At 39.0% G+C, this 15,490-nt stretch overlaps 1 protein-coding gene across 20 annotated transcripts in view; it reads right to left on the reverse strand.

Annotated features, from left to right (window-relative positions):
• ANKRD44 (ankyrin repeat domain 44) overlaps positions 1-15,490 on the reverse strand; it is a 130,306-nt gene that overhangs the window by 58,391 nt on the left and 56,425 nt on the right. For all 20 annotated transcript variants that reach the window (XM_086897082.1, XM_086897071.1, XM_086897081.1 and 17 more), the window contains exons 2-3: positions 11,754-11,837; positions 3,359-3,437 (exon numbers count right to left, since the gene is read on the reverse strand). In XM_086897082.1, coding sequence (XP_086753208.1) covers positions 3,359-3,437; positions 11,754-11,837 — 163 coding nt within the window. The remainder of the gene's footprint in view (positions 1-3,358; positions 3,438-11,753; positions 11,838-15,490) is intronic.

Genomic DNA, 15,490 nt, shown 5'->3' on the forward strand with positions numbered 1-15,490 from the left:
CCCAGCCATCCTATAAAACACCCATTTAAAAAAAGGAGTTCTTCAGAGTAAAGCCTTTTCTCAGCCTCACCTTCTCCACCATCTCTTCCTGAGCTTGACAGAAAGGCTTAGCTGTAGGGATTTGCTTTGTGAGGCTGAAGTAGACGACGTAAGATATAATGTTACAGATAAAATCAGCGGAGAGGAAACTTTCTGTATTCTACTTCTCTTTAATATGGCTGTTTTGTAATCTTTGCCATTTTTCACTTTCAAATTTTTCTGCCAGAAGAGGAAATAAATCTGAAACTGCCTCTGTTCTTTTGAGATCTGAAATAAACAACTTGATGCTGGCTTTCAGGAATAAGGATAACATCTGTTTATCATAACCGAAGTACAGTTTTCCATCCAGCACATCTGCCAAATCCACATCTCTAGATTCCACCATCTAAATCTCCAATATCAGGGACAGTCAATGGAGGGAGAAAACTGTACTCTTTAACCTATTAATGTCTTTATTTACGTGCACCTTTCCCACTTCTCCTATATGACACAGCAACAGGCCCACCAAAATGTAAGGACAGCCTCTTGACAAGAAGCCCAGAGCCTTCTGAAAGAGTAAAGCAAAGTAATATTGCCAAGATGGCAAACACCTTGATGGGGAACAAGGGTAAGGGACTCAGCTCAAACATGATGCCCTCAGGCAGCAGCTCAAAGCCCAGGATGGGGAAAGGCACCACCAAAAAGGGGAATGCAGCTTGTATTTGCCCAGACAACTGTTCTTGCACATCCACAACTGTGGCATCACACAGAAATTGCTTCTGTGAGATGGTTACCTTGATCCTCCTCCTTTCTGACAGAAATGAGATGAAGAAGTACTCAAAGCTTCCTGCTTTCATGTAGCCTGGAAAAATAAAACCACACAGCACCCTTCCCCAGTTTGAACCATGTGATTATGGATCAGACCTCAGAGCTGGTGTAAACCTATCTGGCTCTGACATTTAATGGGCCAGGGCGACTCACGCCAGCTGAGGAATCTGGCATTGTCTCTCCTGTATCAGTTCCAAACAGACTCCAATTCAGTGGCTACCTAGAAAGCCATTCCTGGTCTGTCTCCAACCACCTGGGCAGAAATTTCATTCATTAGACATTACATTTATTTGTGCCACCACCAGTTTATGGACCACAAATCTCAGAAGCTGCATATTTAATTTAATTTCTTTCCTGAACACTGTACAAAATGAAATGTGTTGATACTCCTCCCACTTTCTACTCATGCTGAGAATATTGCTTGACACCAACAGCAAGTGTTTGTGTGCTTTCTCTCTGTGAAAACACCATCTCATTTTAAGTCAGATGACAAAGTTTTTCTGCTTATGTAACTAAATGTTATGTTCAGATTAATATTTTATGATACAGTTTTACTACTACCACTGCTGACTGAAGAGTTGAAGCAAAGGAAGATGCTGCACTTGTTCTTGCAGCCTAGTTCATGGAGACATCACAGTCACAAAACCTGCTCCTCCAAGCCTTAGAAACCTCCAAACCTGCTCTTGGATAGAAATACTCATGCTCATCATGAGTAATGATACGTCAGATATTAAAGAACAATGAATAAGTAGAATATACAATACAAAGTTAATTTTGACTCATGCTGAGCTAGTTGGGAAAGACCCACACAGTTCCTGCAGACTGAACCCCAGCACAGTCCCACTGATACAAAGTTCAATTTTTAAGAGCCCACATTATATATTTTTCACATTCATTTGTATATATAGATAAAAACTCCCCAAGATGCATCACCCATATTTTATGCTGTTGATCAGACAAACCCTATCACCCATGGATGACATTCTGGCACTGAGGTGCTGGAACTAAGTGTCCCAGAAGAACCCTAGAAAGCCTTCTTCCCTCATCAGGAGCATTCACTGGGACATTTTTAGATGCTCTTTGGGGAAAATGAATTAAACAATTTCACCTTTCCCTTTATTGCCTGTGCTGTTGGTTGCCAAACTTGAAAAAATACATTGCTCCTGCAATCTCCTCACACACAATGGAACAGCAGTATGTAACAAACAACACACACTGCAAGAACACATGCACAGATTAAATTTATTAAGTCCTGCCTCCCAAAGAAGAAAATCCTGCTTGCATTTAGCACATTGAAAACCCACCCAAGCATAACCTGTCAGCAGAGCACTGTTCTTTTCAACCATTCTGCTGCCATCAGGAATAGAGCAGAAAGATCTCATGTATGATGTATGTCCAGTTAGTTACCCTCACTAAACAATTAAGCAGCCCAAAATTCCCCCAAAATGAACAGAGGAAACACATAGCTGCAGCAAACTGAGTTCTCATTTTCTGCCTTCTCCAGGTCTGGCTAGACTGGCGAGCCAAAGGAATATGATTGTGTGGTCTGCATGTACCCATCAACAGCCTGATCTGACTTTGAAATTTGGTGCTTTAAGCAGGAGGCTGGATCAGGTCATCTCTAGAAATACCTTCCAGCTTGAATTATTCTAGGACTCAAGGCTGGAAATTAGAAGGTGCCTTGTAATCAAAGGGCTGAGAATTCTGAAATAACTAAAAAAAAAAATAAAAAATATGGAATTCATTTGAAGAAGCAGTCCAAAAATTCGTGAAACCAACTGCATAGCAAGGTTGCTTGCAAGGGGTTAGAAGTTTGTACCATAAGGTTCCTTTCAGCCCCACATGTTTAAATCCCCATAAACTTTACTCTTACAGTTCAGTTTAGAAAAACACTGCCTTTGAAATCTGCAAGCACATTCAGGAGTTTTCCATTAATTATGCTCTCTTCTTGAGAGATAACTGCTTTATGCTTTGTTCTGACATATTTTGATCATGTTTTCTGTCACTACAACAGTTGGAAAACATTTTTTTTCATTTCTTTTGTTTAGATATTTCATACTACACAGTTTCTAATATCCAAATAAACTTCCTGACTCCTAGAAACATTTTTCTAATGCAAATAGCACTTACAATTAATTTAAGCTAAGTTACAACTTTTTTTTGCTTTTATTCCATAATTTTTGCTTAACAGGAATTCTTGGATTGTACTCCAGGATATGAAGCCACATTTCAAATATGTACATGAGCAAGTCTCTGAATCACAAATGCTGTCAGTTTGAAGGCTTTATAAATTGTTAAAGGCTAGTTACTTTGTTTGTTAATTCTGCTCATTTTCTGATTGTATCACCAAATTTAAATATAATTTCTAAGCTTGCAAGAAATGCAACCAGCTCTGTTAAACTCAGAAATAAACAATGCCCAAAACTCCCTCATATATGCTCTGCTGAGTAGTCCTTGTAGCTTTAAAATTAGCTGATTTACCAGTTAATAGCAGCGAGGGACTATACCTTACCTGACAAAATGAGAAGCTCGATGATGTCTGCATCCCCCAGGAATGATGCAACATGAAGAGGGGTTCTTTTCTCGGCATCCTACAAAACCACAGATTGTCCAGTTATCAAACATGCTCAGTAAGTGCAAGCATTGGTGTTAAAAGAGCAAAGGATTTGTATATATTTATTTTGCTATGTGCATTTTTGTTTATAATTAGAAATGCAATCTCAGACAGTGAAAAAACAAAATTCAAGATCTCAACAACACATTTCCTCCCAATAATCCTCTATATTTTTTCACTCATTTCCACCAGACCTTGCCAAGACATTGCCTTTACTCTGATATCCTGTTACAGGTAGATGAAATCAAAGTTAAAATGAGCTAAGACAGCATCTTTAGTTCTCTTTCAGAAACATTTTCCACTCTTAGGTATCATAATTATAATCCAGATGCTTCTGGATATCAGACTTTGTAATGCAGTTTGCATCAACAATACAACACCAGAGTCCTCAAAAGGATAACTCAGGAGAATTATTTGGAACCATAACAAGGTCAAGATGCAAACTCGCCTTGGTCTACAAAGGTTCTTGTACACCATAGCCTGGATATCTACAGCAGCCAAAGATGGGCATGTACACCTTGACTGACCTTTAAACGTAAATAATTACCAGTCAAATCTGTCTTTAAACTTAGAAGAATTGCTAATATATATATATATATACATATAAACTTCTGAAGTTATATATATATATATATAACATCTGAAATACATCCAGGATTTTTTTGATTTCTGTAATTTTCCAAATTAAGGAGTCCATTTTAAAGATTCTTTTTTTTCTTTATTTCAAGGGATATAAATACAGTATTCACAAAAGCCCTTTATTTTATTGCTTTATTCAGCTGATTCCAGAGCACGAGCCTTTAAAAGAAACTGGTAAATATTACAATATGGGCAACAACAATCATAAGAACTGCTAATACGGCTCCTTGTGCTATTTGATCCCTATTTCCAAGCCTAAATATATTTTGTGTTGATTTCTGAACCACAAAAATAAGTTCTAAGGGACCTTATCAATCAAACTTATTGCAACCTACTAGCATTAAATATTTTAAACTGGTAACAAATTCAACACTTCCTGCAAACAATACCAATAGAGAAACCCTACCAATATTTACACTCTGTCCCTGAAAAAGATCTCTGAGCCTGTCGTGAAAAATATCACTTTCAACGTGCCCAAGCAGTCATTAACCATGAGCTATTTTGGAATATCTTCAAAGCATGCTATAAATGTATAAATCTGTGTAGCAGAACCATTTGTCACGGGAATGTTGAAAATTGTTTTCCAGCACTGAGAAACACAGAGCCACTCATCGCCAGAACAATTCATGTTTAATTTTTGTGTTTGTATGTTTTTTTTTTAAATATACATAATGTATGCAGTCCTCAAATTCTGCTGCATTGGGTTTTGATCTTATGTATTGGGCATGCACATAAAACACTCAGAATCCTGATTGGCTCAGGTCAGAAGGGAAGATCTCTTACAGGCTTTCACTTGCTCACATGGTAAGCAAATTAAAAGAATATTAAGCAGTGTCCATGCAGCAGTGTTCACTCAAGAACAAATATCACACGTTCCTCTCATATGCTTCAATCCTAACACCACAGAACAACTTTTACAGGCTACACAAGTGTAGGTGAGATCTTCCACGGTTTTCATATTCCCTGTCCTAAGGCTACCCACAGCAAAAAATACACTGACTGATCAAACATATATATAACAATAGAACCAGTTTTATTTCTTTCTTAGTTTGTTGATACTAATGCATGAAGTTGTCTTTATTATAATTTGTACTTGTAATAGCCATTGTACCTGTCAGTGCAACACAGCCAAGTTTGGCAAGAGCAGAGCAGTTTGAAGTTGAATGCTAATGCAACAAGACCAAGCAATTTTCTGTATCATGGAATAAGGTTACCCAGTGGTTTGTTAATTATAAGCAATTTTCTGTACTAAACTTTAAATCTGATGCAAATTTGATAACTGAGGGAGGAAAGGATATGAAACAGAAAATTTTACTCTTCTGTCACAGGAATAACTAATTCTGAAATCTTTCTAAGCTTTCAGTTTTTAAAATACATACAATGTCCTATCATATTGAATGTGAATCAAGTTTTCAGAGAAAGATGGGTTAGTCACAAAACTGAATTTAAGCTTTATTTCTCCAAGAGGAAAAAAACTCTAAAATTTCTCCATTTATCACAAGAAGGCAAAAATCAGCATTCATTTGCACACAGAGCCCTACAGGCAACATTTTCAGGAGTCTGGCAGGGAGAAATGCACACACTCCACCCGCAGCTGAGTGTGCGGTTGAGCAACCGAAGGAGGAACATCCTTGAGTTCCTGTTGAGACTGTGCACAGCACTGATAGCAGAACAGAGGAACTGAGGCTGTCCCACCACAGCCATCGTGTCCCCCTCAGAGCCGTGAGCCCTCACAGCCACACCTCCTCACCGGCTGGCGCGGCGCCCAGCCCGCACCCCAACACTCGTGCGGCTCCAGACATCCTCGTCCTGTGCTGCTGGAAACAGGAGCACAAAAGTAAATCAGTAATGAGCTAAAGACTGGAGGCTACAAACAGAGAGAGGGATAAAACTTGGCGTTTCAAGGAAAGGCTTGGCAGAACCCCAAACCTCAACATGCATTATCAAGGCAAGGAAAGCAAGTGGGGGGAAGAGATGATAACAGGATTACAAGGAGCATTAAGAGAAATAATCAGACCTGCTTCAAGTGCAGTTCTCAGGAGAACAGAAGGTCAGCAAGAGACTGTAAATAAGGTATAAACAATGGCTAGAAAATCATGCTGAGATGAGATAAACTCTCTTTCCAGTACCTGAGGGGGGCCAACAAGAGAGCTGGAGAGGGACTTTTCACAAGTGAGTGTAGTGATACGACAAGGGGAAATGTCTTCAAGCTGAAAGAGGGCAAGTTTAGATTAGATACTGAGAGAAATTCTTTACTGTGAAGGTGGTGAGGTAGACACAGACTGTCCAGAGAAGCAGTGGATGCCCTATCCCTGGAAGTGTTCAGGCCCAGGTTGGATGGAGCTTTGAGCAACGTGGTTCTAGTGAAAGGTGAAAGGTGTCCCTTGTGGCAGGAGTTTGGAACAAGATGATCTTAAGGGTCACTTTCAAACCAGAGCATGCTGTGATTCTAGGAAAACTGTGTTAGTAGCCTATATTAGTTCACAGAAAAGATGATGCCACAGGCTAACATTATCTGTACGCTTCTTTTCTTTTTTTTTTTTAAATACAGATAAAAGAAACTAAGAATCTAACAGCCAGGCAATCAGGAACAGAAAGCCTCAGCAAGAAAAACACTCAACACATGCTTAAACTATTCAAGTGATCACAGGGGCACTGATAAGGCCCTCACAGGCTTAAAGTTAGACTAGTCCTTAAGTGCTTTTTTGGATCAGAGCCTGGGGTACATGAAGATTAGCAGAAACAGTGAGCTGAATGAATCATATCAGCACACAGAATAATCAGGCACATTAAGGAAAGGGCCTACATTTTCTCAACACAGCCTACATGTCAAAGGAGATAATTGATTTGAATTTTGATATCAACTGCAACTGCTCAGATCAGGCGATGCTTAGTACTGAGTTATTTACTATCAAAATGTAAGTGGAACTGCTGCAGAAAATAAATTTATGTATCTTTTCTTTGTCACCAAACTGACTGAGCTGCTAACAGGAATAGTTGGAGTTTACAGAAGGAGACAAATCCACCACAGAAACAGAGTTACTGAAACCTTTGGGTTCCCACTACCTTCAAAATGTGCCTGGGAGACAGAATAAAGCATATGAATGGCTATAACTTCCACTGATCAGGTCTAACTAAATAACAACAGAAACAAACCTCCTGCTCATTCATTCCCTTTACAGCTGTTACATCTAAGTACACCTCATTTAAATAGCACAACCATTAAAAAATTTTCAGATACAAGCTGACTTCAGAACAATTAAATATTGGGAGCTGTTAGGAACTATGGAAGAGGCTAAAAGCATATGAGCACCTACTTCTTGAGCTATTTACAACTGTTCAGAGCCAAAAGCTGACGGTGTACCAAGAAAATCTCTGCTGCTTCAAGGATTTCCTCCTCCTCATACATTCCATTAAAGCCTGTAATTCACAGAGTAAATCAAAATGTTTGACTGTGAGCACTACAGGTGAAGGTGGGAGTCAAGCTGTGTAACTTATGCTTTGTGCTCTTTCTTCTGCATGTAATAGAAATTCCCATCTGAAAATGCAGATCCTTGTTCCAGCACCTCTCATCCCACAGTCTTCAGCTTAGTCTCAGAAGGAAAGATTTTTCTGGACTGAGTCTTAAACTGCCACGTGCTCATGAAGCAGAAGAGGCAAATACTTCGATCTAGAGCAAGAAAAATTAACTTCTTTCTCCCGTCATCTACCAATTGCCTTCCATGAGGCTGACAGTGACTTTTATGCTAGAGAAGCATAACTTTAAAAATTAATTACTAATTCCAGATTGAGACCATAGAAACTGTTATCCTAAAGAATGGAAATATTTTGATGCTTACGGGTATTCACTGTATGACTCAAAAGATAGACTTAAACAACTCCTCCATTTTTATAAATACAATATTGACTTTGGATGGGGGGTGTTAAGGCATGGGAGCACATGGGATGGGAAGGATGAGAAAAGATTTAGAAAATTCAAGTATTTTCAGGCTGATATTGCTACCTTTGAAGACAATAATGCAGTTACAGCCAAACCCTGCCATGGGATTTTAATGGTCTATACATCCTTAACTGCCTCAAACTGATGAGATGAGTCACCAGCACAGATATATATAACATAGTAACCATTACTACACTACCACGCTGCTGCAACACCACCCAGAATATTTCAGACTCTCAGTCTCTCCAGCAAAATCATCTTCGCAGTGCAAAAATTTTCTTTATAAAATATTTAAAAAAAAAAATTCTGAGCCAAAAAAAAAATTTATCTAAACAGAAGTCATGCTAGTTGCCTTGCACTGCAAACATCAGTGTAAATTTTATATTCAATTTCGCTACATAATGGAGAACTGTTGATAATTTCTGTAGAAAAAAATATCTCCATCACTTCCCACTTAAAACAGCATATTAAGCAGCACTACCAGAGGCTAAATGCCCACTTCAGCTACCCCAAACATGCAATGCCTTTCAGACTCACAACCCTAAATATGTGTCTATTTGTACCCTCAAGCACTCATAGCTCCTCCAAAAGCATGCTTGGCAATAGTACAGAAATATATAGAACTTGTGCTCATGTGGGAAGACCTGGATGAAGCCTGAATCCTCCTGACAAAGACAGTCTTGTAAATCTATGCCTTTCCAAGCGGGGTAGTGAGGAAAAAAGTAATGAACTGCACACATACATGTGTCTCCATAATGATTTCCTTTCTGCCCTCCTTATCTCAAAATAAACCACCCCTAAATACATGGTACTGCATGTATGGCCCTGCAATCTCTGCTGGTGCTGCTGCCTGTTCCTCCGCAGACATTCTGCAGCTAGAAACAGGGTTCTGTCCAAGAGAAAACACAGCATTAGGGGATAAAAAATAAAACCAGAGAGAATGAAATGACTTGCAAACAACACATTAGTTATGGGGAAGAATGCTAGAAGGTTTTTTGACTTTTTTTTTACTTTGGATATTTTGAAGGGAAACTGAACTGGAAGAATGAGATGAAAATGGAAATTTCACAGGAAGGATTTTGGTTTATAACACTGTACACAACAAGGAACTTTGGACTTTGCAGATGTAAGGTGCTGCACAGCGTGTGTATTATGAACCTCAAACAAGAAGGGGTAACAACTGGATCCAGATTAGTTCTGAGGGTCATTCTCTCCCTCTCTTCCCTAAGTAAAAACAGCACCCCAAAATATCCCCATCTACATACACATAGCATGATCACCCTGCTGCTTCTGAATGTAGCAAACGGCAAGTGTGGAAGATGTCTACCTGCAACTAATCTGGCAGTCTGGATTGTCCAAGTGACACCACAAATATCCTGGGAAACAGGCTGCTGAATGCTGACCACATTTCCCATGGACACAGTGTGTATTCAGTTCCCAGGGGGACAGAATTGCTCACTGCCAGCTAAATATAACAGGGTCTGTGCCCTCAGGGTGCATAAGTGGCATCATGTGCCCCCAAAGCACAGGTAGGGACTGGAGAGGTCAAAGTAATGATTACGGTGGCAGAATGAACTAAACCCACATTTGTAATCCCAACAGATTTCACTTTGTTGCAAAACAGAAGTCACAATTACAGCAGTATCCAGAATGTGGTCATTTCCATCAACGAACAAGTCCTTGGCTTAGTAAGTTACTAATTATTTTACCAGACCAAAAAAAAAACTAATCTTCTAAACTTCTGATTTCCTCCAAACTTTTTCCTAAGATTAATTTTCTCTTGGGAAGTCTGCACATGCATTCCTAATTTTGTGCTGTTTCTCCATGCACTTTTTCTTCTGTCTTCCAAATACTTCTCTTGATGGAGATTTAAAAAATCCCGATTTTTTAAACTTCAGAACTTCCCAAAGCTTGCTGCAAGAACAGACTTTTACTTTGTATCCCTTTCCTACCTATATTTGAGCTACTCCAGTGTTAATACAGCCAACCAAAATGATCAACAAAGGACAACTCTCTGCCAAACACTGTCAGAGCTTCCTCTCACGTGAACAACCAAACGCTAACATGGAAGTAATTAAAAACACCCTTAAAATAGAAACAGAAGCATGCAAAGCAAATTGCCAGCTCGCAGCACAATGAGGGGGAAATCTTTTCATCTTTCTTGAGTGATATTTTAAGCAATTGACACTTCACTGCAGTCACTATTCACAACACAACCTTCAGAGTTAGTGTTGACCAGCATCTTTCTAATTACTTCAAAAAACAGCTCTGAGTTTTGCTCCTGACAAGGCAAAGCATTCTTGGGTAGATTTTGAGCATTGTAAGCAGTATTCTGGGAAAAAAAACATTCAATGTCTTTTTCTATTAAGTATTATGGGACTCATCTGCAAAACACGTATTCTTCGTCTAATCTTACACCTGACAGCTGAGAGCATCTCCTTAGCAACCATCACTAACACACATGCAGCCAAAGGATAGAAAAACATTGGAGAAACCCACAATAACCTCATACAGGAAATGCTATTTTGAAAATCCAGTGTGAAATACAGAGGAAATTTTGGGACTATGATATCCATATACCTTGCTGAGGTTTTGTTTAGCTGGGTTTGGGTTTGTTTTTGTTGGTTTTTTTTTTTATTTATTAAGATCATCGGCAAAAACAAAGGAGGAAACTCAAGGATGATTCTTTAAGGAACCGCTTTTAGGAACTTGCAGGAAAACAATCAGGTACTGATAATCACAGGGAAAGCTTAGCATCAAGGTTTGAGTAAGATTTAAAACAGTGCCATGTCTTTCCTTCTACTGGACAGCAAACTGGTGGAGCCCCAGTCAACCAGATCTGTAGGATCACATCTCTAGTTCCTTCTGGAAGATCTGAACCAGACAGCTGGACACCACTGCCTGCAAAATCTGCAGTGCCAGGACCATACCAGACCAACTGCTGGAGTTGGCAATGAATAAACTGGTGGTTTTACATCACAGAAAGACATGAAGAAAGGGAAGGTTGATTCAAAAGTCCAGGAAACACCTGGAAGTTAGCATTCTGTTTCTGCTTTCTATTCTCACCACTTTGAGAGGCCACAGGTTGCAGTCAGGACTGGCAGGACTTCTAGTTTCTGGAAGTATGGATATAAGTTAAAATCAAAGAGGGGGGAAAAAACTCACCCCAATTTCTGCAAAAAAGACTAAGTTGATTTGGAGATATGTTTTCATTGCCAAAGCACTCAACTACTACTTGTTTACAGCTGCTTACCATTCTGGCTAGAATAATCCAATCTGCAAAACAGTAATTCCTTTGTGGGCAAATTGTGGCCAAGATTCTGCTTCCTTACTCTCACTGCTGAGAATTATAGTGAAGCTTTAGTTCAAGCAGAGTCAAATGCATAACAGCTCCTGATCTGCAAAGACTCTTCATAAAAGAAAACCCTACAGAGAGTAAAAATATGCAATTTTCAGCTGTTTTCATTCATTTTCTCAGTAACAGAAGAAACAATGTCCCTGACTGACCTGCACATTTGGAATAATTACATACACTTAGAAAATTTGAAGTCATCTGTTGGAGACAATTACATTGACTCCTGCTTAGGAGGAGTCTGAAAAATCTCTTACTTCCCAATCATTTCCATTCTGTTATGTTTTAATTACTGAGGACATTTTTAATACTGTCATTGCCACAGTCCACAAGCATGGTGCACAAGATGCCAAGTCACATACCAGGGCGTTGACATCCTCAGTTTTGTAGATCAACATCCGTATCTCTTCTGGATCACCGCTGAAAATCGCCTGGACCAGTGGTGGCTGGAATAAGAAAACAGAAGCAGAAGCATTACAGGTTTATCTATTTTCAATTTAAACTGAGAGCATTATACTCCTGCTAACAGTTGCTAAAGCTGCCCAGAGCCATGGTGTGACCCCAGAACCCAGTCACCAGGAGTATCTCATCAGTAAGAGCTATCAGTTTGCTTGAGGATAAACTGAAATCATGAGCATGTTTGTGCTTATAATGAGCGTGTGTGTGCACAAACAGGGACCCCCATTAGAACGGCAACTTTTGTCAACAACATGCAATTAGCCCAGATGTTCTATGCAAGGGGAAGACTAATTACATCAGATAGTGCTGCCTGCTTACTCTTGGCATAGATTAATGGTCGTGCAATACACATTTAGAAACAGAACATTATGCAGATAATGAATTTCTGGGCAATCACTAAACAACTTGTATTTTTTTACTGAATAACTACACAATGAGCGCAGTTAATTTTAACCACCCAAGAAGCGAAATAATTATCTTATTGTCTCAAGCCTGTTATTATGCTATTATGAATCAGAATGCAGAAATAAATAACCAGGCCCACAGGAGAAACAATGTGCCATGCTTGCTCCCCTCCAATGCTGGCGTCACCACCGGGCAGCGGGAGGGAGCTCTGTGTGCACTCATCGCTCCAATACCCAGCCACAGCTAGTGACTTCAGTCCTTCCAACCACCTTGGCAGCAAGTATCAGTTAGTAAGCAAGCTGGCAGCACACTGAACTAAAAGAAGATAAACCATGCTGCTGGAGACTCGGGAAGAGAGGGGGACAATTCACAAAGATCTCCATCCCATGACGCACATGGATGAAACAGGTCCCACTTTCACCAGCACTCTCCTGAAGGCAGTGTGTGCCCCACAAGTCTCACTCCTGGTTGCCTCATGGTCCTACTGGCAAAAAGGAGTTTGTGGTGCCATGCAATCACCAGAGTCTAAAATAATCCTGTAAAATGGCAGCATGCACGACTACTTCAGCGTGTAAAACCACAACAGTTCTTGAAATTCTACAGAATTTAACTGTCTTGTAAACAGGCTATCTCAAAATTCACAAAACAGGCTAAAAGAACAAAGAAAATACCATTTCTTCCCTATCATTTCTTATGCAAATGTGGAAAATACATTTCTAAGTTAATGGTGTCTATTTTAAGACATTAATCCCTTATGTCCTTGAGAAACATTCATACTGGAATTTCATTCTTACCACTCCTCCAAAAGTGAAAAGAGCTAAAGCATTTTCTTTCATCACAACTATATCTTACATATTGTACTGGATGTTTGAAAAAGAAAGGAAAAACAACTGCATTTCACTTGAACTATTTAGCATGCTCCTTTCCCAGCCATGTCACAACAGGCAGAGAATATCCCAAAAAGAGAATGCAAACAGCAGACCCAAGTCTGTTCCCTTCACTCCTGAAACTAACAGCCATGAAGAATCCATGAATGTTTATGAAATTATGATGCTCACATCAAAATATTTGCATTTCCTGTACATTTGTCATAATACTTAAATGAAAAAAAAAAAATAATAACAGGAGAGAACTCCACAAATTCAAACTGAATGGCAACACAATCCAGTTGCCAAGAAACAAATATTGCCAGCATCTTTAAATTATTCCCTGAACCCATCTGTAGGTATGCTCAGCACCTAATGAAAAGTATCAGCCAGACTCTGGTCACATTTATGATGAGACCTCAGACAGAGGTAAGAGAAAAAAACCTCAAAATTAAAGTCTGTTAGATAAAAAAGCAAAAACCAAACAAATAAGCAAACAACAAAAAAACCCCACCCCAAAAACCAAGTTCAAGTGCTGTTACAGGCAATGATTTTCTTTTAAAAAAGGAGGGAGTAAAGTACTGTGCATCATTCCATTAAAAAAAAAGGAAGATCTACAATAAGGCGCTGTGACCCCTCTTCTTTCTGCCAGAAATCTGAATCAGACACTTGGTTTTACAGGAAATGTTTGACCTTTCTAATTAGCATCAGCTACTTTACACAGAAAACAGACTGAGAATAACATTGTGTTCTTTAGACCTGTAACACACAGAAGATACTCATCTCAATTTTTATCCACTATATCATGGTCACATCCACCTGCAGTTCCCTAGATCAAACCCCAGTGCTTACCATGCCTCTGAAGCAGGTTATAACTCCCATCACTGATACACATAACCTTTGCTGACAGGAGAAAGTTGCCATATACCCATTTCAAAGGCCTCATCCTTCAGACCTTTTTCCCCTCTAAGATTTAATTTTTATAAATTAATTACGATAAAATCTATCTGTGCTAGTTGTAGCAGCAAGAGACAGAGATAATGGAGAACTATCAGAGCCTGCAAACTGGAAAGATGAGATAAAACCAGTACAGGTTAATAACCACCTTGAGTCACTGCTGTGCAGCCTGCTCCAGCTGGCCATTTCTCTAACTCACTATGTCATTATTTTACTTTATTTTCAAAAGTATTTGTTTTGAAATGAGAATGTATTGTTGCTGAGGCAATTTTATCACATATTGAGACCCGTTTCTGTGTAAGAAGTGCAGTCGAGTATAATGACCTGCCCAGGAAATGCATGTCAGAACTATGCTGCAGCATTACTGCTCAGTTTGAGGTCTGAGCTGAGAAGATGCATCTGCATCCATCAGCACAATGGAAAAAGTATTGCTCCATGCAGCAGCTGAAAGGGATGGAACAGGGCTTGTGCAGTTACGTACACATTGATGATGGATGCCCAATGACCCAAACAAATTGCTGTTTTGATCTTCAGTGATAACCATATTCATGGATCAATGACTACAAACAACTTTTTTTTTTTTTTTTTTTTTTAATTTTAGTTCCTGCAGGGTAGATAATGACCCTTCCTAATTATCAAATAATAGTATATTTTTTGAAATAATTTCTAAAACTTGTGACATAATTAATGGGTTATTTCCTTAACAGAAATATTTTGCTTTAAAAGTTTTCAAATTCAGAAGTTGTTAAACTCTTAAAATAAAGGGGGAAAAAAGCACAAGCACAGATTATATATAACTATTATTAGAATTATCAAGGGTGCAAGGTTTTGGAATGATGAACAACTGTTTCATCAGCTCAGCTCTCTGTAGCTTCCAATTTCTTAAAGGGATTTTAAGCAGGGAGTGTTCACATTTTTTTCTGAAAATAAACTCCAGCAGCTAACAAAAACCTTTCCATGTTACTTTTTCTACATAGTTACTATGATAAGTATGAAACTTAACAACAAGTTTTATTAGAGGGTTCTTTACTTTGTGCTATAACAAGCATTTTAGTAAAAATAAAACTGTGTCTGCAGGCACCTTCCAGTGCTGCAACATACTCCTATCCCTTCTGAACACTGGGAAATCATAAGCTGGACTTCAACCCACCAGGTAAAATTAACTTGCTGATCTGAAGGCACAATGATTCTTTGAGAAACAGAATTCAAACCCACATGGAAGAATGTCCTGTGGCTCAGCTGAATTCCACAGAGCAAACAAGATATTCCAAGGGAAAAAGTTCATGTCTTGGTTTGAAATGACAGGTGTATGCTAAGGAAGGCAGGAGCCTCCCTTGAAATGGAAAATGTTAAAGCCCCTCCCTCTGAATTATTATAACTTTGAAATTAAGGGGCTGTCAAGCAAAGATATG

Source organism: Cyanistes caeruleus, chromosome 7 (assembly GCF_971803275.1).
Source record: "Cyanistes caeruleus chromosome 7, bCyaCae1.hap1.1, whole genome shotgun sequence".
NCBI lineage: Eukaryota > Metazoa > Chordata > Aves > Passeriformes > Paridae > Cyanistes > Cyanistes caeruleus.